Source organism: Pelodiscus sinensis, chromosome 2 (assembly GCF_049634645.1).
Source record: "Pelodiscus sinensis isolate JC-2024 chromosome 2, ASM4963464v1, whole genome shotgun sequence".
In the NCBI taxonomy this organism is placed as follows: Eukaryota; Metazoa; Chordata; order Testudines; family Trionychidae; genus Pelodiscus; species Pelodiscus sinensis.
Window position 1 is genome coordinate 134,782,204 of NC_134712.1, and position 23,005 is coordinate 134,805,208.

A 23,005-nucleotide genomic window follows, 5' to 3' on the forward strand; every position below is an offset into this window, starting at 1 on the left:
GGGGCACCTGATCATGATGTCACCCCATTGATGGCCCATTTACAGCTGCGCGTTCCGCCTGAGGTGCCAGCTGCCACAGCCCGCCTCGGTCTGCTCCTGGATCCAGGAGAAAGGGGGAATATAGAGTTTGGCTGAGTGTGGACACAGCAGCCAGCAGGGCACCTTGGGAAGGGCTGGAGGCCCCTTATTTTGAAATACCTGCAGCTGCCCTGCTTACACAGCCCCTATTTTGAAATAACTATTTTGGAAGACGCATTATTCTTCGTGGAATGAGGTTTACAGATTTCGGAATAAGCCACCCATTATTTCGATATTACCGTATTTTAGCAAATATAGCCCGCGGGTTATATTAGTTTTTAAACTCCCCCTCCCCCTGCAGGGTATACTCGGGTGCGGGGTATACAAAATGTTTTTTACTCACCTGGGGGTGAGTGCGGCTGTGCAGGAACCAGGCGGTAAGTGTTTCCCCTGCTGGGAGGCTTGGCCTCCAAAAGCTACTGGGGGGGTGAGTTCTCCCCTGCCCGGATCAGGCTCACAGGCAGGCATCATGGAGCACAGTGCCCGGCAGACCATGCAGCACATGCCTCAGAAAATGCCCCCCCCCCCCACTGCCCCAACTCTGAGGGCCCTTCCCAGATGAGTCTTTTGCCGGGCTGGGGCTGAGAGCCGCAAACACCTTTGCCCCCACAGAGAGCCGGGGCCAGATTGAACAGCCCGCGGCTGAACAACGAGGGGAAACTTACAAGGGTAGGGGGAGGGAAGGCGCAGCCCAGTAACTTTTTCCCAGCGTGGCTCTCCCAGAAGTGGAGGCAGGGGGCAAAGCCTGCCCGGGAGCCCGGCTCACTCGCTGGGAACGCTCCAGAGCCGGGGCAGAGGAATCCCCAGTATCCCCAGCAGAGGCTCAAGGTGGGAGGCTCCCAGCCCGGGCTGACAAAGGGAAAGAGCCCGGAGCCCTGTCCCAGGCAGCAGGTGGCCCGCACTGCGGATCGCTTCAAACCGCCCGTGCCCCCTAGCAACCTCCCCCTGCAACTCACTTGCAATCTCCCCTGTGCCCCCTTGCAAATCCTCCTTGTAGCCCCCTTGCCATATCTCAGAGCAATTGCAGGCGTGGGGCTCAGCAGCCAGCCGCAGCAGCGGGAGGCTGCAGGCGGCCACGGTGCACAGGAGCGGGGGCAGGTAGGAATATATCTACACCTGAATAAACCCCACACCCCGCCTCCGCGGACTATACTCGTGCGCGGGATATACAGGGATTTCTAAACTTAAATGGCAAAAACTGCGGGGTATATTCGCGAAAAGACGGTATTTCAAAATGACACTATTGCTAAGTAGACGCTTGCATAATTATTTTGGAGTAATGGACATTATTCTGAAATAACTTTGCTGTGTAGACATACCCCAAAGGCAAGGACAGTGTGAAAAGGACAAGCAGTTGGGGTAGGGAAGAGATGACTGAAATAGGGACAGGTTAGCGGGAAATTTAAAATCAGGCATTTCCTAACTCTTGAGTGCTCGAGTTTGCAACCTCAGAAATATTATTGGAATGTAGGGTTTTTCTTGTGTGTGTAACAATGATAAAAAAAGAACTATTTTCTCACCCTGAAGGTGAGATCGTTCCTCAGAGTCAAAGTTGACACACATTGGCAGAGAAGTGTAGGAAAACAGTGTTGTTGTTTGTATTTTATCCAATCATGCACCTTTCCTAAGTATTAAAATTGTGAGATTTAATTTCAAGGTGCATGTGTGTATATAAATATATGGTAAATCATTTATAAATAAACTTAATGAATTGTAAAGCGTGGTTTAGTTTCACAGAACAGCTAAATTATTAGGTAAAAGTAGGGTTAATTTCCCCATCACTCTAAATAACTTTCTCTTTGTCAATACCTATTTAAGCAGGCTCTCCTTACTTTCTTCTCCAACTGTGCATTACAGTGATAGAAAAGATAAGCTGACAAACTAGACATCAGAGATTCACTGAGGACAGGGTGAGTCCTACATGATGAGAGGAGCTATTAATATTTTAAAGTGTTTCTTCCCTACAGGCACCAAAGTACAGTATTACATCACCACATATAAACTACAAATTGTTGATGATCAATAGATTTAATGTGCTGGGGCTTCAGGAGGATTGTTCACTATGTCATCTGCTGAACAACTGGATTAAATTATAGAAACTAAACAAGAGTCTATAAAACAAAACCTTGAAAACAGATTTTAAACACAGAATACCATATATAAAATCAGGAAAAAGAGGTCTCCATTATCAAATACTATAGTCTATTTAAGTCCTGTTACTTTGTTTTGCAAATAAGACAACTTGCTTTTTTAAACAATGTTGCTTACTTTTTGAAAATGCCAGCATAAGTGTGCTTAAGTGATAAAGTGACACTTTAAATTATCTGGCCTGATTTTTTTGTTCTGAAAAGCCAAAATGTGAAAATCTGGAACTACTCATTTGATAATTCCTAGCAACACTTGATAAATAATGCATGCACTTTCTCTTTCACTGAGACTGTCACTGACTGCTCAAAATTACTTTCAACACAGGACCCAGCCTTCTATCCCAGAGTGCACTTCAGCTCAATTCCAAACCTGAAGGGTCTTTCCAGTATTCAGCGAGCTACCATAGCAACCAGACCCTTGCCCTGGGTGAAACAGCAACCTCACAGCTCCCAGCCCGCAGCAGTCAAGCCAGAGCTGCCATTCAGAGCTACAGCCAGGTACGTTTGAGGAGCAACGTTGATCTTTTATGCCACATGTTGTTCCAGGATGCTCTGAGAAAATAAGTTTATTCTATTTTTAGTGTCTCAACAAATCCTAATGAATCCCTTCTGTTGTTCTGGATTTGGTAAAGCCATATCCTTGATTTTGTAAATTTAAAACTGCTGTGCATAATGCAGTGATAAAATGATACTGGTTTAAAGAAAACATTGCAAGCCACTTTTATTTATGTACCCAAAGGAGAAGTTAGGTGACTAATTTTAGACAGTGACGTTTGAAAATTTTGGGTGATGTTAATATCTAATTTTTCAAATGTTTTTATAATTATCTTATGGATTTTTTTCATTATTTAAATATCATTGAAGTAACATATAGTTCTGGACAAATGGTCAGTAAAATTAGTGGTTGTACAGCTAAATAGCAGCCTTGCTGCAGTACCACTGTTCTCCATCACTTGTGATAGCTGTTTGAGTGCAACACAATCAAAACTGAATAGGGTGAAGTGAATAGACAGAAGTTAGAAAATGTTGCAGAATCTAATTTACCATGTGGCACATTGGCTTCATTCCAAAGGAATGGATCCTCACAGATGTAGCTAGACCTCCTTCCATTGTTTTATGTATGCAAAGAAACACAGTTTTGAAAGGTTTGGAAGTTCAGTTCAAGTAAACATCCAAAAGTTCTGATACTCATCCACATACTCTTTGACAATCCCTTCCCGTGACAGCTCTCGTTTGAGTGATTTTCTGCAACCAGTTCTGCTCTGATACTTACATCACGCCTCCATTTTGTGATCTTTCAGGACCCTCCTTTCCTCTGGCAGTTTAGCTTTATTTTACATAAAAACTTCCAAAAGTTTTGCCACTTTATCTGAACCTCTTCCATCCATAAACAAGGATGGAAGTTTCAGAAGAACATTTCTTACGAGTTTTCCAGTTTTTTCTGTATCAGAAATGTCACGAGAACAGTGTCCCCCGTCCCCCCTAATATATGTTCTTCTGAACATTTTAATTTTTGCTAACAGCAGACATCACAAAGATGGGATAAACAATAAAATTGAGTTCAGTTCAATTTTTAGTTCTAGTGGACAGTTTAGGTTGGTTAAACCCGATCTGCTTCACAACAGACATCTAGGAAGGAAACAAAAGAGAAACTCCATCAATGCCATTGAGGCAAGCAACATGCAGATATTTAATATGTACTGCAAATAATTTGATTCATCTGGAAAACCTGTGAGTACTACAGAAAAAAACAACCCCTTAGTCATATAAAGCATAGCATCCTACAAATTTACTCTTCATTGATCATCCTAAACAATAGCTTTCCAAAGCAATTTTTGAAAGGATTGCTTTCAGTTATTCATGTAAATGTGATGGTAGGATATTGTTGTATGCCATAGTTCATTTCTTCTGCAGAGTTCTATGTTGAACTTACAAAGCTTTATAAAGTCCATAGAGAAAGCAGAAGATGTTGGATAATTACATGTGATGTAGATAGACATGCATTATTCAGTTCTCACAATGGTCTGAATAAAAATGTCTCAGTATTTGAAAAATGAAACAAAGCAGAGTCCGCTAATTTTTAGTAGTCTACTCAGGGCTCATCTCATATCTGGATAGCTTCAGGGAATTAAAGCTGTCTTGGCACATAATTATCCTCTGCAGCTCTCTAGAGGACATACCTGCCCTCCTGCTGGATTGGAGCAAGGAGAACAGGGATAGCCCCCAAAAAGAAGTGAGATTGAGGGGAGAGATTGAGGAAAAATAAACAGGGGAGAGGAATAATAAGTAGGGGCAGGAAAAAATGTTAGATAAAAGCAGTAATAATAGCAACTTCATATACTGCTTTTCCTCAGTGCATGTGAGAGCATTTCATAATCTTTTGCGTATTTATCCTGACAGTGCCACTGTGAGATTGGTAAGCATTATTATCTCCATTGTATAGGTAGGAACTGAGGTACAGAGATTCTGAGAGACTTGCCCAAGGTCAGACAAGACGTGGTAGAGTGGGCAGTTGAGCCCTGGTCTCCCATGTCCCAAGGTAGTCTCTGAACTACTGGTCCATCCTTTTCCTCCTAGACACTGAGACATGGAAGTAAACATTTTTTAAGAATGCAAGGATTTGCGGGTTTTTTGTTTTCTCTCTCTATATAAAACATTTTCCTGCGGGACGACAGAGTAATGTAAATATGTCGTTCCGCATCCTGCCGCCCTTTCTGCCCATAGCCCCCTGCCTCCTCTCTGCCTTCTCGCCCTGGTGCCATGAGGCAGGAGCTGTGCACCCTCCCCCCTCCTGGGGGGGGGCCCTTGGAGCTGCATCTTCTTCCACTCTTTCTTCCAGGGGGGCCATGAGCCAAGCAGTCTTCCTCCTCCCAGGAGGGGGGGCGGCCTGGAGCTGTGATGCCTCCTCCTCCTGCCTCCCCCATCCTGGGGGATCGGGAGATGAATGGCCTCCCCGCTCCTGGTGGTGGTGGGAGACTGGGAACTGTGCCCTCCTCTTTCCCCCCTCCTGCATCCCCAGCTCAGTCACTCATACATCCCCACCTGAGACCCTGCACCCCAGTCCCCTCACAACCTTGCCGAGACCCTGAACCCCCAGCCCCCTCATTCACACCTTCCACTGAGACCCCACACTCCCAACCTGCTCCTGCCCTCTCCCCCTGGCCAGACACCTACTCCCAGCCTGCTCCTGCACCCTCCCCTGCATTTGCATCCTCCCTCCTGGCCAGACACCTACCCCCAGCCTGCCACTGCCCCCTCACCTATGGCCAGACACCCTGCCCCTAGCTCATTCCTGCACCCTTGTCCAGACACCTACCTCCAGAGAAAGGGGGGTTGGCAAGCATAATGAGCAGGGGGCACAGCCCCCTAGTTATTTTTAAAAATAAGTGAATAAAAATGAAGGATGGGGGGAGAAAGACAGACAGACAGAAAGAGGAGAGAAAAGGAAACATATAAATTCCTTTGAGGCTAGAAAACATATATTGTTTTATTATATTTATAATGATATATTATTTCTGTGATTGAGAAGTAAGATCCTGCTTAAACCCACATAGGGCAGAGGCAAAGAAATCTAGTAGTATATATTTATGTATTTCTTCCCTATCATCCAACACTGAAAAATTTTGATCTGAAAATTTAATGTGAATAATTCAACATAACACAGTTACACACTACTAGTCAGACTGGGCCTGTTAGATTCAGTAGATAGGTAGTTTATACTTATGATCTATCTGTTGTATAACTGAATAAGCTGGTCCCCGACTTAGGAACGAGTTACGTACCAAACACTAGGTCATAACTCGATCTGTTCATAAGTCGGATTACATTCACTTACATACGGCCACGCTGTTCGTAAGTGCGGATTTCATTCATAACTCAGGTTCCGTCTGTAGAGGAGGTTGGTCGTAAATACAAATGGTCATAAGTCAATATGTTCGTAACTCGGAGACTGGCTGCATATAGAGGGATATTGTATGTAACCAATGCATTGGCATTTTTCTGGGGAAGAACTCTTGAAAATCATTGATTACATATTTAAAAAGATGAATAATAAATAACATACATGCACATTGTTACCTTCTTATGGGCATCAAAAGCATCCATGTATAAGAACTGCCATCCTGCATCAGACCAATGGCTTATCTAGTATCTTTGCTTCCAACAGTGACTAGTATTAGAACTTCAAAGGAAGTGTACAGATTTCTTTTGAGAGATACACCCCTATCTTCTCATCCCAGCTTCTGGTAGTCATGCCTGACTATTTTGGCTAATAGCCATTGATGGGCCTCTTGTCCAGGAACTTACCAAAGATGTTTTTTAACCTGTTGATACCTTTAACTATCCCAGCATTCCATGGCAATGAGTCCCATAGGTGCATTGTGTGGAAAAAGTATTTTATCTTGTTTGTGTTAAATCTGCTCTGTATTAATTTCATTGGATGACTCTTTTTTTCTGTTTTGTGGGAAATGGTAAATTCTCATTTTATAATCTCTCTAATTTCCCTTCTTTGTCTCTTTTGTAAGTTGAACAGCTCTGGTTTTAGTTTCTCGTTATATTGAAGTTGTTCCATACCCATCATCACCTTTGTTTCACTTCTGTGAATCCTTTTCAGGTCCACTAAATTCTTTTTGAGAGGGTGCAAAGAGAAGTGGACATAATATTCCAGGTGTGGGCACACCACAGATTTACAGAGTGGCATTATAATATTTTTATTTTCTATGCCTTTTCTAGAAGTCCCTAAATTCGGTTAGCATTTTTTATTGCTGCTGTATATTGAGCTGAAATGTTCAGAGAAGTATCCATGATGCTTTGAGGATCTCTTTCCTCACTGGTAACAAATAATTTGGAACCCATTGTTGTATATGGACAGTTCTGATATTTTTCTTTTCTTTGCACATTTTGTTTTCCAGTCACACAGTTTGTGAGATTCTCCTATAATTCTTCACAGTCATTGTTGGGATAAAGTCTTGAATAATTTTGTAACATTTGCAGATTTTGTCACTTCATTGTTCACCCCCCTTTTCCAGGTCGTAAATTAATATGGTGAACAGCACTGGTCTCAGTATAGATCTTGGAGGGACCCCACTTTTTACCTTTCTCCTTTGTGAAAACTAACCATTTAATTCCTACCTTGTTTCCTATTTTTAGGCAGTTACTGATATAAGAGAAAACCTTCCCTGTTATCCTATGACAGCTTACTTTGGTTAAGAGTCTTTGGTGAGGAACCTAGTCAAAGACTTTCTGAAATCCAAATACGTTATTGTTTCATTCATGGGTGCAAATGCGGAATCATGAAATGTAGAGTCACTGCCTGCCCTAAATCTGGATGCCTCACAGTGCTTTGTTATACTTCTCAACCTGGGCTGCTCACAAACAGGCCACCAGTATGCAAGTCACACTTTGAATGTTTGCTGCCTGGTCCAGCAACTCTGACACAAACAGGCTGTCAGCAACACACCAGTCATACTCTGGCTTCCCCTAGTCCTGGTTACCAATTGCAGGGTGACTCTCACACATTTCCAATACTGAATTTAAAAAAATCCTCTTCTGTACAGTTCAGATATTAAAGATTGGTTGTTATTATAAGGATTCAGTATTAAACAGTTTACTGCTTTACCTGGAGTTTTCAAATACTTCAGTTTAAACACAGACTGGATCGGTTGAGATTAAAAAATACAAGTTTATTAACAAAATAAAATAGTATGTTAAGTGAATTCAGGAATAAGAAATTAAGTTAGAAATGATTATAAGGAAGTAAAAGTGAAAGCATCCATCTAAATGTCTGAAACTTAATGTAACAATCTTTGGTTTAGGAATTTTTTCAAGATGGCTTTTCCAAACCCACTCTTCCAGTCAGATGTTGACTAATCCTCACTAAGGATCTTTCCCAGAGGTCCAAAGATGCTGGCATCTTTGCCTTCCTTCGTGAAAGAGAGAAGTTGGGGTTTTCTGTCACTCTCTTTTACAGCCCAGTGAACTTCTGAAGTGGATTCTTCTGAGGGTACCTTTCAAAGTAAAGTTTATTCAAACAGTAAAGAAAGCGACCCAATAGAGTCTTATGGTAAAGGAGGCTCTGTGCTCTTTCTCCTCACCTGTGTTTGCTGAAATGACAATTAGCTCTGCCTCCTGCCATTTTCTCCCCTTGATGTGTCAAGGATTCTTTTTACTGTTTATATGTCAGTTGAGGCAAACACTCTGTTTGGGAACAGATGTATTCAACAGGTTTTACCTACATAGGGCTGTGTAATTTTGAACATGTTCCAATAACATCACACAGAGGGATTTCATGACTTTACATATAATGTTGGTTACATATATTTTGCCATGATATTATGGAGCATTAAGTTATTAATTATGAAATGATACTTCAAGGCATATTTTGTACAAAGATAATAAAAATAGTGTATCAGGTAACAATAAAGGGGTTCTTTCAGACCCAACCATATTTACTGGAACATCTTTATACACATTTTGGTTAACACTCTCCAAAAATTTAAATAGATTAGAGAAGTATGACTTCCCCTTTTCCTCTGTGTGTCTGATAATTCTGCTCTATATTGTAGTTTCAACTGATTTGCTTGGTACTAAAATTAGGGTGTGTCTAGATTGTTTTTTTTTTTTTAAGTGGCCTTTTTTTCGAAAAAACTTCCCCTGTGTCTAGACTGCTGCCGCATTCTTTCGAAAGTAAATCGAAAGAACACGGCAGTTTTTTTGACGCAGAAAATCTCATTTTACAAGGAGTAATGCCTTTTTTTGAAAGTGCTCTTTCGAAAAAAGGCGCTATGTAATGCAAACTGTGCCTTTTCGAAAGAGAGCATCCAGACTGCTTCGGTGCTCTCTTTCGAAAAAGCAACTTGCTTTTTCAAAAGTACTGGTTGTAGTCTAGACGCTCTTTTTTGTAAGAGGCTTTTTTGAAAGTATCTTTCAAAAAAGCCTCTTTCGAAAAAGGCATGTAGTCTCTACGTATCCTTAGGCTTACCGATCATAAGAGGATCTCCTCTGAAGCCCTTCTTTTTTTTTTAAGGCATTGTGTAAGCTGTCCTCCAGTTATTTTGTACAGAGGTTTGTTTCAGCAATAAGTTGCATACCACAGTTAGTAGTTCTGCAGTTTCCTCTTAGAATTTCTTCAGAATTCTTGGGTGAACACCATCTCGTCCGGAAGACTTATTACTGTTTAATGTATCAATTTGTTCATAAAACTTTTTCTATTGACACATCAGTTTAGGATGATAGTTCAAGATGTAGCAACTAAACAGAATAGTTCCGGTGCAGGCACCTTTCCTACATCTACTGCAATTAAGACTGATTAAAAGAATTCATGCAATTTCTCTGCAATGGGCTTTATCTTCCTTGGGTGCTCCTTTAATACCTTTGACTTTAGTGTCTCTAGTGCCTGTTTGGCAGGCCTGCTGCTTCTGATATACCTAAAAAAATTCTTATAGTTAATTTTTATGTTTTGGGTTATTTCAGTTTCCTTATTGAAAACAGGACTTAAAAGTATGACCTGTTAAATCCTATTATGTCCTGTAATTAAGGGCTCTTTGTCAGAGTCCATAGTTGTCATCGCTTTTTATTACAAAAATATGAATGACTTTTCATATTATGGGAACTCTGCATATGAGTAGGTGGATCCCACTGCCTTTGCAGAGTCTGAGGCAGCAGCAGGAAGTCTCCATTGCACACTTGCCTGTGCTGCTAAATGCTGAAGGACTGGACCAGTAGCCATTTGAATGTATGTTTCAAAACCTTTATGGCAGGTGCTAGGTGTTCTACCCAAACAACATCCAAAATAGTGGCATGACAGTTCCTCTGGCAGGATGAGCAGATGGTGCATTTGAAGCTGAATTTCAAATTTGGACATGAAAAGTTGTCTTGACCATAAAAAGAAACAGAGCAAATCTGAGTTCAATTTACAGTTTATGTGGCACTCGATAACAAATAGAGTTGTTCACATGAATAGTTTTTATTAATGGAACATAGAAAATAGAACTGCATTATGCTAGTGCTTTGGATCCCCAGTACAGCTACTGCCACTGTATACTCCCTAAGGAAATTCTGTGCCAAAAATTTAAAATTCTGTGCTTAAAAAATGTGCAATATTTTAAAATCCTGTAAAATTCTGCAAATAATATTGTCAGTAAATGTGGCATGGGAAGCACAGTACACACTAGGTGAGATCATCAAAAGTCCATTTGTCAAACTAGTATGACTTTTGGATTTATAGTTTTGTGTAAACAGATAAGTGGTGCTGTCTTTAAAGATTGTAAGCAGCATGAAATGAATGAGGAAAATGCCCATATCTGGCCTATGTAATTTCATGCAATCATTTCTACTGGTCTCCTCTAAGGAATCTTCTAACATGCTGTTAGTCAATTTTACAGCCCTGCTCTGTTAAAGTCAATGGAAAGTACAACTGCTGACTGAAGTAGGAACTAGGTTTGTCCTTAATTTTTTGCTCTTCACATAGAATGCTGAATATCTTGTGTTTTACAAGGTCTGTCTTTGATACTCCTTACCCCAGGCACAACTGTAATATTAATTATGTCAAATGACAGTTGATGAAAAAGAAGCATTTATGTGTTGCACGAATCAAGTACAAACCACTAGTATGATTTTCTACTAATCCTCATTCTCTCCAATTTATCATTTTGCATGTGGAACTGTATTAAATGTGCTATTGAAATACAGGTAGACTAGATCTACTGAATCGTCTATCTCTAGAAAATCCATTCTCAAAAAGATCAAGTTGGTCTGGCACAATCCATTCTTTGTAAAAATCATATTGTATTTTATGCCATTTACCTCTATATCCTTAACTATTCTCTCTTTCAAAAATTTGTCTCAAGACCTTGCATACAAGTGAGGTTGAATGAATAGTTTCCCTGATCATTTTTGTTCCTTTCTTAAATGCATATTCTCTCTAATTTTCCATTTACGAGGTATATGCCCCAAATTTACGGATTCATTAAAAATCCTTGTTGTGGGGCTTGCAGTATACCAATTCCTTTAAGAATCTTGGATGGAGATTTTCCAGACTCCATGATTTGGGCTCATTAAGCGGTTTGAATGTTGCTTCCTCCTTGGATGTGGTCATTTTTACTTATCCTTGTTCCCATTAGCCAGAGGGTCCCTGTCTCCAAGATCCTCATTACCTTGTTAAAAACTAAGGCAAAGTATTCATTTATGTTGGAGTGGGGAGCCTTTTTTTGGATTGTGGGCTGCTGACCCACAGAAAAATCAGTCGGGGGCCACACACAAGTGAGAAGAAAAAAAAATCCTCTCTGATGTGGCCCCCAACTCAGGAGAAAGACTTTCTGCACATTCCGTTTTCATACCAGAGCCTAGGAGGGCTCTGCCTAGTACTTCTTGTGTGCTCTAGCCCCGGGGTGGAGTGGGAGTAGAGGGCTGGAGTGCCAGCATGGGCTCCCTAGTGCTGGGCGGGAGGGCTGAGCTTCGGGGACTGGATCCAGGCAAGCCAGGGGCCACATCCAGCCCCCAGGGCTTTGGTTCTCCACCCCTGATTTACGTGTTGAGTCATGCCTAGATTATCTTGAATCTTCACCTAGCCTCAGTGCTTAGTGGTCCCACTTCTTCTTTCTTGCTGTGACATTCCCAAAACTGCAACCTGTATTGTTGAACTGATCAACTGGATTGTTGAATTGTTGTGTTCCCTAACTCTCTAGGTAGGGTGTCTTAATGATGCTTTCCTATGAGAACAACTGCTCCTGACCTATTAATGCACAGTCACTGGCATGTAAAATCATTCCCAGATCTTGACATGTATAGTATCCCAGCCATCCTTGAATAGATACAGCGTGACACCCATTAATCCATCACCCCTAGCTTTGCGCCAAACTGCAATGTTGAATATTGCAAGTTCATAGATAGTCTGTCATTCCAATATGGGGAATGATTGTATTCATCAGCCTTGCTGTCTCAGGAAAAGTTCCCCTAGCGCTTCAATCGAAACTCACTGAATCCAGGTAAAACAATCAAATGAGTTTATTAACTAGAAAAATATAGATTTTACGTGATTTATAAGTAATAAGGCTCAAAAGTCAGAGTTGATTACAAAAGAAATAAAAAGGTTTATAAAAATGCAAGCTAATTCTTAAACTTTGCCAAGGCTAATTGGGTTTAAAAGCAAAAAGGTTTCTCTCACCCAAAAGTTTTCAGCAATCTGTACTGTTTAGAAACCTTCCAGCCAAGACCACTCCCCGTACTTCAATGACGCTTCCTGTAGTCTTTCAAGCAATCTTGCTGCCATGAGTAGAGATGAAGAAGGAGAAGAAATTTGTGTGTAGCGAGTTCTGCATTCTTTTATTTTTTCTCCCATTTTTGAGGATTATCCCTCACTAGGATGTAGACAAAACAGTTCTTTGTGTACATGAGATTTGAAACATCTTTAATGTGAATTGTAAATGTCTATGTTTACTGTCTCCCCTGCTGGTGAATGGTTACTTCAGCAATTACTATTTTAACACCTGTGGTTAGTCCTTTTTTCTTCCTGAGAAGCCAGTCTATTGGCGTTCCTCAGAATTACAATATATTTCATTATCATATAGTAAAATCTCATAACTCCATATACAATGGTGATGTATGCATTTTAACAAGACAGTGATGTTCAGTAGATTATGAGTTTTCAGAAAACCCTGCACAAAGTATACTTTGTACAAAGTATACCATAACCGTATAATGTTGTGAACTTTGATCCAAGATGCCACATATGATATAGGATGTTACATCTACCACTAGACTTTAGTAGCCTAACAAATTTAAAGTCTAATATCCTGACTCCAGGAAGGCAGCACGCCATCCCATTGTCCACTTATTCCTTGCAGAATGTACTTTTGATTCTTCTGAGTATTGAATCCCAACAAGGATTATTTGTCTTCTTTGGACTGTTAGGGTGCAGACACACCCTTACCTCAAAATAAGCTACACAATTTGAGCTATGCAAATTATGTATCTTATTTTGAGTTAATTTAGAAATAGATTATTTCATAATTTGGTGCTGTATACCCAATACTAAATTTCAAAATAAACTACCCTTTCAAAATGTCCTTTAGTCCTCATGGAATGAGGTTTACAGATAATACCTGAAGTATGTCGAAATAGCACTGCAGTGTAGACATACCCACTGGCTACGTCTAGACTGGCCCCTAATTCCGGAAGAGGCATGCAAAGCAGGTAAGTCAGAATAGGGAAATCCGTGGGGGATTTAAATAAACATGTCCGCCGCTTTTTTTCCGGCTTGGGGAAAAGCAGGAAAAAAGCGTCTAGACTGGCGCGATCCTCCGGAATAAAGCCCTTTTCCGGAGGATCTCTTATTCCTACTTTCAGGTAGGAATAAGAGATCCTCCAGAAAAGGGCTTTATTCCGGAGGATCGCACCAGTCTAGACGCTTTTTTCCTGCTTTTCCCTAAGCCGGAAAAAAAGAGGCGGACATGTTTATTTAAATCCCGCAGGGGATATTTAAATCCCCCACGGATTTCCCTATTCTGACTTACCTGCTTTGCATGCCTCTTCCGGAATTAGGGGCCAGTCTAGACGTAGCCTTAGAGAACTCTTTGTGGGCAAGCTCATTTTTCATACAGGTTAGACCAAGCTGCCATCCACAGTTGTGCCCCATACATTTCTCGATTCCTGGAACCTGCTAGATTATTTGGAATTCTTCTCTTTTTAAGCAGAGATATAGTCCAGAATGAAACTAGCTTTTAAAAAATGTTGATATAATAACTATATATCACTGCCATATATATTTTTTTATTTTTCTGAGTAGTGTTATAATGGGTTGGCTGTTTAACCAGAATAGTGGACATATTTGTGGATTCATGTTTAATACTGTGGTCTTCAGGTCAGTCAGTGAGATTGCATAATATCAACATAGTTGATGAACAGTGGAACCTTAGGGTACATCTACATAGCAGTGTTATTTTAGAACAACTGACAATAACAGTCTGAAATAACAGTCCACGTCTACACTACAAACAGTTATTTTGACATAATGTCATAATAATGTTGGACTGGAGAACTTCTCACTTCGACTCCTGTAACCCTCAATTCACGAGGAGTAAGGGAAGTCGAAGGAAGAGTGTTCTAACTCGGACTTCTTCTATGTAGACAGCACCAAAAGCCAAAATAAAGCTATTTTGAATTTAGCTATGCAACTGATGTAGCTCAAGTTGCATAGCTTATTTCACCTTTGGCCCTGCTGTGTAGATGTGTCCTTTGTTATTATCCCTGCTGTCCATTGACTTCATTGTGGTTTCTATGGTGAATTGGTTGCAGCATTTTTTTTTCTGTGGTTTCAGTAGTTTTACAAGTCCATATCTTGGGTTTTTTTTAGTATGTGAAACAGTTTTTTGGTCATTTGAAATCCATGACATTTGATATTGTGAATTCTCCTGTGAAAGGCCTTCATGTTCTGGGCACTTTAGCAACTCTCTACTATTAACGTCTATGTCTATTACCTTCCTGAAATACAAAGCTGAAAAGTCCTTTGAAACACATAATTTGTGTGATAATAGTGCATATAGCCTCTTAATATCAATACCAAGATTAAAATGTATTTGAATTTTCTTGCCAGCAGTATGTGTAAAACACATAATCATGGAATGAGCCCCAGCTATAAAAGAGAAGTAAAAATAACAGTAAGAGATTTCGCTATAGGGGAGCTCACAGACTACAAGTTTACAGAAACTTATACTAATAGTCTGTTATTCCTTTACTCATATACTGGGAAAATTCATCCAGGAAGTAATTCACTGAAATTAAGTAAAAATAAATAGAAATGTTTTCAAGGGAAAAATTGCCTCTCCCCCATTTCCTTCATTTGCTTTCATACAGTCACCATTTAAAAAACAAACAATCAATCCCCACCCAAATACTAATACAAATAATGCCTATACAAGTATTTCTGGAAGTTTATCATTGGAAAATTTAGTATTTTTCCAGTATTTGGCATTTGCAGTATTTTGAAAAAGTTTTCTCTTTTTAAAATACATTTTGGACTGAAGAATTTTTTAAAAAATCCAAAAAGCATCAACTGGAATGTTTCAAATGCACTATCAACTTTCAGGATTTGGAGTGCTATTGAAGGTTTCAAATAATTCTCTGCATGATCAGGAAAAAAAAAAGAAGAGGGAAATGTATTTGAAACTAGAGTGCCTTGCAACAGAATGCTCAGCTATCTCTCACTCCAGGGTGCTGTTATTAGAGGATTTTAATGTTACCAGATTAACAGCCACAGATGATCTCTTGAGCCTAAGATCCCTGATAAAAATTGGAATGCTGTCTATGGATGAAGATAAGACTGCACATTCTATTCTTTTCTGTTTTAGAAAGGGCTCAGGCACATAGTTGAAATTTTTAACAGGGAGCATCTGCTGGGTATTCTCTCTGTGGGTATCTAAATTACAAGACTTTAGGAAAACTTTGTGATGCACTACATATTGCTAGGAAGATCTAAGACCTCCTGTGCAGAAGTGGCTGACAATGTACTGTTTTCATTCAAATGCAAATTCCTTTTTCTTTCTGGATGGGATTCAGGAAAGTACACACCCCCTCTTCAGCTCCTCCTTTGCCCTCCTTTTCTTTTGTGCTTTGTAAATAAATAAGAAGTAATGCCTTTCTTTCTGAAGACACAGCTGCAGGGGGCTCTTTAAAGGAAACACAGAGACAGAGAGAGAGAGAGAGAGAGAGAGAGAGAAGGCATACACTCAGGCAGTGAGAGAGAGAGAAGTGGAGCTGGGTTTTCACAAGCTAGGAAGGGTGACATTTTTGTTCTGCTTTTTTCATAGCTTCGATTTCGGTTGCAACATTCGCTGTACTGGAAAGCATAATTCATTTACAACTGCAAAAGTCTGATGTGTCTACAGCTCCTTTTAAAGTGTATTTATTTTATTTTAATGACAGAATTCAGTCTGTGTGGTCGCAGCAGCAGCAGATTTTGAGGAGTGTATTATCCTGACTAGTCTCTGATCATTACAGGGATGTTAATTGCTTTTCAATGAAGAAAGATGGTCATCTAAAATGCTTCTTGAAGTCCCGTGGGTTTTTTTAGTGAGCAAACATGGGGAACGTAAACAAAATTAATGTTTGTGACGGTATTGTGTTAAAAAAAGCTCTTCAGACTAAATGTTTGGTGGATAAACTAAATATGTCATTGTGTTTCAGGACACAAAACTATTTAATAACAATTTTCAGCAGTTCTGTAACAATAAAATATGCATTAAACCAGGTATCAACTTGAAACATAAAGGGGACTTTTTGCTATTTTGTACTTGAATTGTGAAATCTTTTCTCCTGAAGGACAAAAATGTTTTAGCAGATTAGTCTTTTAATCCTAAAGGCATTTGGTTCAAACCTTATTAAGGTCATAAAAGGGATTTTGTTTAGTTTCATTTTTTCCTGTCGTACTGAATTCTGTATAGCAGGGAGGGGTTAAATTTTGCAAGGCTGGATTAAAGATGTACTGAACTCCTTTCCTGTTTTTCTTTTCCGTCTCTTTCTGATGGTTCTGTTTTCTTTCCTCGGTACAGGGCACCACTAGTCGAGCAGCCCATTTAGCTGGATCTGAACCTTCTCAGTCACATGCTGCTTCTCAGTCAAGAGAGTCCTTTGTGCCAAGCCATGGGAGCGCGTTCCATTTGCCTGATTCCCAGCATTCTTCAACACTTTATTACTCCAGCTCCACTCTGCCAGCCCAGAGAGTGAGCTCCCCGCTGTCCATGCAGCAGGTGGGCTCTCCAACCAAGCTCCAGCGGGTGGGTTCAGCATCGGAGAGCGCTGGATACAGCACCACACAGCGGGTCTCGTCTCCCAAGCAGTCTCCAAGCCGACTAGCCAAGTCTTATAGCACCAGCTCACCAATCAATATTGTTGTCTCTTCAGCGGGACTTTCTCCTTCCCCAATTCGTGTGACTTCTCCACCCACCATTCAGTCTAATATTTCCTCCTCTCCTATACATCAGCTAAGCTCCACCATTGGCACTTATGCTACTCTGTCGCCTACCAAACGGCTTGTCCATACATCAGATCAATACAGCAAGCATTCCCAGGAACTCTATGCCACTGCTACCCTACAGAGACCTGGCACCCTGGCAGGTAAATGATGCCAATTTTTCATCTGTAACTCTTTAAGTGCTTTGTTCATTGCATGCATGAGCGGTCTCATTTAGTGTCAGAATGTTTTTATTTTTGGCTTACATTATTACATTTACATGAATAAGGGAGGAAAAAAGATTAATTGTGAACTATATCTTGTTTTAAAACTTGTGTTTTAAATATGTCTCTTGCAAGCAGTGTATCCAGATAGCAGCAGCTGCATATAAGACAAATTAATAAATACAAGATGCTAAGGGATTAGGAAGAGTAAATGTTAAGGGATTAGGAAGAGTAAAGAATTTGGAGGGTCTTTTTGAAAACTATTGTATGATGAATTTTTGTTCTCTTTTAAAATTCATTTGAGTTTCATTGCTATAGTAACAGCCACTGTGCTCATATGTTCTCTTATCTGACATAAATAGATAAATTTGAAGATTAAGGGGATACATAAAAGGATTTGCTAGATATATCGAGCAGGTTACCCAAGTGCCCTTTTGCAATCAATTCTCCTTTACCCACTTCTACCACCCCAAAAATGCCAGCAGCATCATATGCAATTTTAGTGTTATGCTGTCCAAAAAAATAGATTAAATTAGGTGACTGCTAAGAAGATAGTGCTAGCTTCTACTTCAATTTTCCTGTAAGTTATTTGGGAATTCTCCTAAAATAACAATTGAATCAAAGGAGTCCAGCTAGCAAAAGAATCAGAGTTTGTCACATTTAATGTCTAGGTTTAATATGCATAAAAGATTTCATAAGTAGGATTACCTGAATGAGGTCCAAAGAGAGAACTTTGGACAACTTGTCCTCCTCTGCTGTCAAATACTCTTTACTCCTTTCACGGATGAAGTGGTATTTTTCTCAGAGAGACAGAGTAGGTCAAGTAATATCTTTTATTGAACCAACTTTAGTTGGTGAAAGAGAAAAGCATTTGAGCTTACAGAGAACTCTTCTTCATTTGGTATTTTGTTGAGCATTTATAAGAATTTATACACACAAACCTCTTGATGGTCTCTTGTTTTCCACACATCTCAAGAAAACACACTGTTCTGCCCAATGTATACAATATCGCCTTATAAAATACTGTTAACAAATGAGTTAAATATGTTCAATATTTTGTAGTTTAGACTGCGTTTCATTTTTATGGAGTAAGAAAATTGCTCTGTACAATTTAAATAAGCATGGAATAAATTGTCAATGTCTGCAAGTCAAAAGATAAATTTTGTTTAAAATGTTTCTTTTAAGTCTGATAATCAAGATTCTTCTGGCTTTCTTACTATTTACAACCAATCTGTAGAGCAGTGATGTTTAACTGTAGGCATTCTAAAAAAGTCTTTATTATTTCCCCTTACTTGCTTTAAGAGCTGATAAGCTTTGTATTGTCATAAACATCCTTGGGGGATGAAACATCTTCTATAGCCTATCAACACAACTCCTTTGTTGGCCAGATGGTTTGCTTCAAAGGACAGTGAGGAATCCTCCCCTCCCCCGCCCCTTAGAGTCCCAGCACAAGTCCTGTGAACCATCTCCAATACTTTCAGAACAGAGATAATACTTATGACCCTGTCTCCCTGACAATACAGCATTATATTTTGTTCTGAACTGTTAACACCACTAGTGATGATACATTAATTTATGAACTTTTCTTGCACACCCTACTCTCAAAAAGTTAGAACCAGAAAACACTGATATCTATACTTATCTTAACATTTTTAAAAATACATTTTCATTTGTGTTAGCCAGATCTAAATAGTGGTCTTATAAGCAAGGGAATTTTGGACCTACAGTACTGCAAGGTGAAAAAGCACATTTTTAAAGCCAGTAATTTATTAAGCATTACAAATAGCCTGCAAATAAGAAAATGGGCTTGTATCCACCCCTCTCCCCATTTTCTTCTTTATGATGTGTACTTTTTTTTTGTCAAAAAGGTGTGTTGCTGCTTGTTTATTGCATTAGAAATCCATGTATTTTTCAGAAGTACAGGAAGACAATATCATGCCTTGTAAACTAGTGAAATTGAGCAAAGCTTTGTTTTTTGTTATCTTAACACTTATTTAACTCTGGTGACAATGACTAATTAACACTTGACATGGAATAGCTTTGTTAACTTAAAAAGGATACTGTCTCCTCAACTAATGTCAGAGGGTTCATGGTGTACATCCCTTTGATGACCCAGAAGTGTCCTCCCCAAAGCAGACTTGACATTCCTGTTTTGTTTTGTGTCCCTATAAATAGACATATTCATGGAAGGAGTAGAGGAACTGTTAGTCCTTATTTGTAAAAAGTAGCAAAAAAAAAAAAAAATAGCAAACTCATTTTAAAAATCATATGAAGGTCCCTTTTAAGAAGTCGGCAGGGCCCTTTTTTATTTCTTAGACTTGAAACTCTTTTCATTACTTGTTTACTGCCAGCAGTCACAGGATATGGTGTATCCACTCCTGAGGAATCCTGGCATTAGCCAACTACTTCCTAATAACACGTTGCTTGGTTTGTCATGTGGTTAGACTCCCTTTGTGTAAACTGTTTTATATATATTATTGTCTTTGGATGTACCATCTGACTGAAGGATTTTGCATGCTATTATGTGCCTGAGAATAAGGCCTTATGTCAGTTCTTCATCACAGTCCCTTTTATGCTGAACAGGTACCTTGTGGTTTTGATTTTGGATTCTACTTTTAAAATGTTTGTTGTGTCAGTTCTTCTTTTAGGTTTTGGAGTGTCACATGCGGTATTTGTTGAAAGGCTTTTTATACTGATGCTTCTGTGTATCTTACGGCATCTCCTTTGATGCAATCACATTAATTCATCAGCTTCAATTTATTTCATTTGTAGACTTGAGATGTGTGCACAGCACATGGGGGCCCACTTTGCTTAATATGAAGCTGTTATTGGGGGTATACACTAGCACCTCTAAATCTACAACTCCAATAAACTGTTATTTTGTAGAATAATATGCCTCTTTTGCAAAAAACAAAACAAACAAACCCAAACCCAAACATGTTCATGCAAATTACTGTGAATACAAATAACTTGCACCAGTGTTAATTGATTAACTCATTTATTGAGGAAAACAACTACTTATGAAAGTGAACCAAGTACAAATGGTATTGGAGAATATAGTAGGTAGGAACACTTTACATTTTTATATATGCATTATAATTGAATGTTTAGGTTGGAACTAAAACATCTTTCTGCCTTTTAGTCAAGATTAGAGTTTGCTGCCAAGGTAACAAAACAGGGTAAAACAAAAAAGTTGCAAATAACATTTAGCTTTCATTAGACATGTGCAGTGCAAATTTACACGTGCAATGTAATATGTTGGCAAAAAAACAAATCCTATGAGTTTAATAAAATTCATTTCTCTCAAAGTGTAAAAATTGGAAATTCTTAAGTAAACATATGCATTATGTTAATTGATTACCCATGTGCTAAGCAATGTTTTTGATTCTGTTAGGATGAGAGCTTAAGGTTTAAATCCTATTTTGGGGCATATCAAATTGTGGATTTTTATGGTTGTGTAGCACAGTTCGGTGAATAAGCAAAGTCCTGAAAATCTAGCTGAGTCATTCTTGACTGAAGCACAGTTCATGCTTTGGAAGAAGATTCCAGATTTGCAATGCTCCAAAACCAACAGTACTAATTGTTCACTAATAATAATTATCCCTGTGTCTAGGACTAGTTTAAAGATTATGATATTGGTGTTGGTTGAAGATGCCTTGGCTTGGATGTGAAACAGAACAGAAACAGAATAGTTATCTCAAATAACTTTAACAAAGATTCCATCCTGGTCAGGACTAACATTATATGAAGAGCATCTACTTCATAATATATAGGATAAAAATACAAAAGTAGGAAAAAACTTTTTCAATGGGCAGTTATTCCATATTTGCCCATTATGCATCTTTCTCTGAAGCGTCTGTCACTGGTCAATGAGATGTGGTATTAGTCTACATAAACCACTCCTTTGACCCAGTACAGGCAGTCCCCAACTTACGCGGATCCGACTTATGTCGGATCCGCAGTTACGAACGGGGCTGCCCGGAGTACACGGACTGTGGGACCTCGCGGTCCCGCCACCCGTGTACTCCGGGTGAGAAAAGCTGCTCCGCGTCTCCCTGGTCTGCAGACCAGGAAGACGCGGAGCAAAGCCGCTGGCCGAGGGCCCCCCCTCCCCCCGCGGGTTTGCAAAGCCTCGGGGAAGCCGGCAGCGATGCAGCCCAGGCGCGCCTGGGCTGCATCGCTGCCGGCTTACCTGAGGCTTTGCAAACCCGCGGGGGGCTCGGGCAGTGAGGCAGCCCAGGCGCGCCTGGGCTGCATTGCTGCCAGCTTCCCCAGACTTTGCAAAGCCACGTGGGGGGCTCGGGCAGCGGGGCAACCCAGGCGCGCCTGGGCTGCTCCGCTGCCGGCTTCCCCGAGGCTTTGCAAAGCCGCGGGGAAAGCCGGCAGCGGGACAGCCCAGACGCCCCGCGGCTGTCCCGCTGCTGGCGTCCTCAGAGGCTTTGCTTCCCGTCTCCCTGGTCTGCTGGTCTCCAGCAGACCAGGAAGACTGGGAGCAAAGCCGCGGAGGACCCAGGCGGCGGGACCGTGGTGCATCTCGGTCCGCCGCCCGCGTCTTCCTGGTTTGCTGGGGTGGGGGGGGGGGCGCAGCTAGTACGCCCCCGCCGCCCCCAGCAGACTAGGCTTTTCTCTGGACGCCTGTGGCAGAGCAGCTGGGGCGCTGCCGGTTGGTCCCGCAGCCCCGCTCTGGGCGCTACTGGACCAACCTAGCAGCACCCCAGCTGCTCTGGTCCTGATTCAGCCGCTGCTGGTCAGTTTCAGCAGCGGCTGAATCAGGACGCCTGGGGCAGAGCAGATGGGGTGCTGCTGGGTTGGTCCAGTAGTGCCGAGGAGCAGCGCTACTGGAGCAACCCAGCAGCACCCCAGCTGCTCTGCCCCAGGCATCCTGATTTAGCCGCTGCTGAAACTGACCAGTGCTGACTACAGTAAGCCCGAGGCAGAGTTGCTCTGCCTCCGGCTTCCTGGAATCAGCTACTGATCAGTTTCAGCAGCAGCTGACTTGGGGACGCTTGGGGTTCTTAAGTTGATTCTGTATGTAAGTCAGAACTGGCGGTCAGTTTCAGCAGTGTCTGAATCTGGACGCCAGTTCCGACTTACATACAGATTCAACTTAAGAACAAACCTACAGTCCCTATCTTGTACGTAACCCGGGGACTGCCTGTATAACAGTTCTCATATTGATGTATAACAATTCCCATATCTATGCTGATCATAGAATACCAGGGATATAACAAATAATCTAAAATATCCTTCCACAGTGTATCGTTCCAGGCAATAGTTTATAATACAAAGTCGTATTACAAACAAAGTAAAAGTTCAAAGACTGTGTAGTTCCAGTCTTTGGATTTGCTATCGAGGTATCATTAAGTACACCAACTGGCTAGTTTCCTAAAGTGAGCATCAAGCTATTGAAGTGTTTTGTAGTATGATGCATGTATGTTAGTTAAGTGAAAGGAGTGTTACACATCTGTTTTCATGCTCTGAGTTACTACTTGGGCTGTATAATGTCACTGGTAACTGTGAAATACCATATTGAAATGTTACCTGTAGCATGCCAGATATTTCACTCCTATTCAGGTATAATTCCTAAAAATTCCAAAGATCAGTGCTTGCAT

At 40.6% G+C, this 23,005-nt stretch overlaps 1 protein-coding gene across 8 annotated transcripts in view; it reads left to right on the forward strand.

Moving 5' to 3' along the window:
• Window positions 1-23,005, forward strand: part of CTNND2 (catenin delta 2) — a 1,073,049-nt gene that overhangs the window by 600,222 nt on the left and 449,822 nt on the right. For 5 of the 8 annotated variants that reach the window (XM_006120137.4, XM_006120139.4, XM_075921468.1 and 2 more), the window contains 2 exons: window positions 2,551-2,723; window positions 16,769-17,333. In XM_006120137.4, coding sequence (XP_006120199.1) covers window positions 2,551-2,723; window positions 16,769-17,333 — 738 coding nt within the window. Of the gene's footprint in view, window positions 1-2,550; window positions 2,724-15,886; window positions 16,119-16,768; window positions 17,334-23,005 lie in introns of those variants that run through there. The other 3 variants (XM_014572042.3, XM_075921470.1, XM_006120142.4) reach the window with 3 other exon arrangements.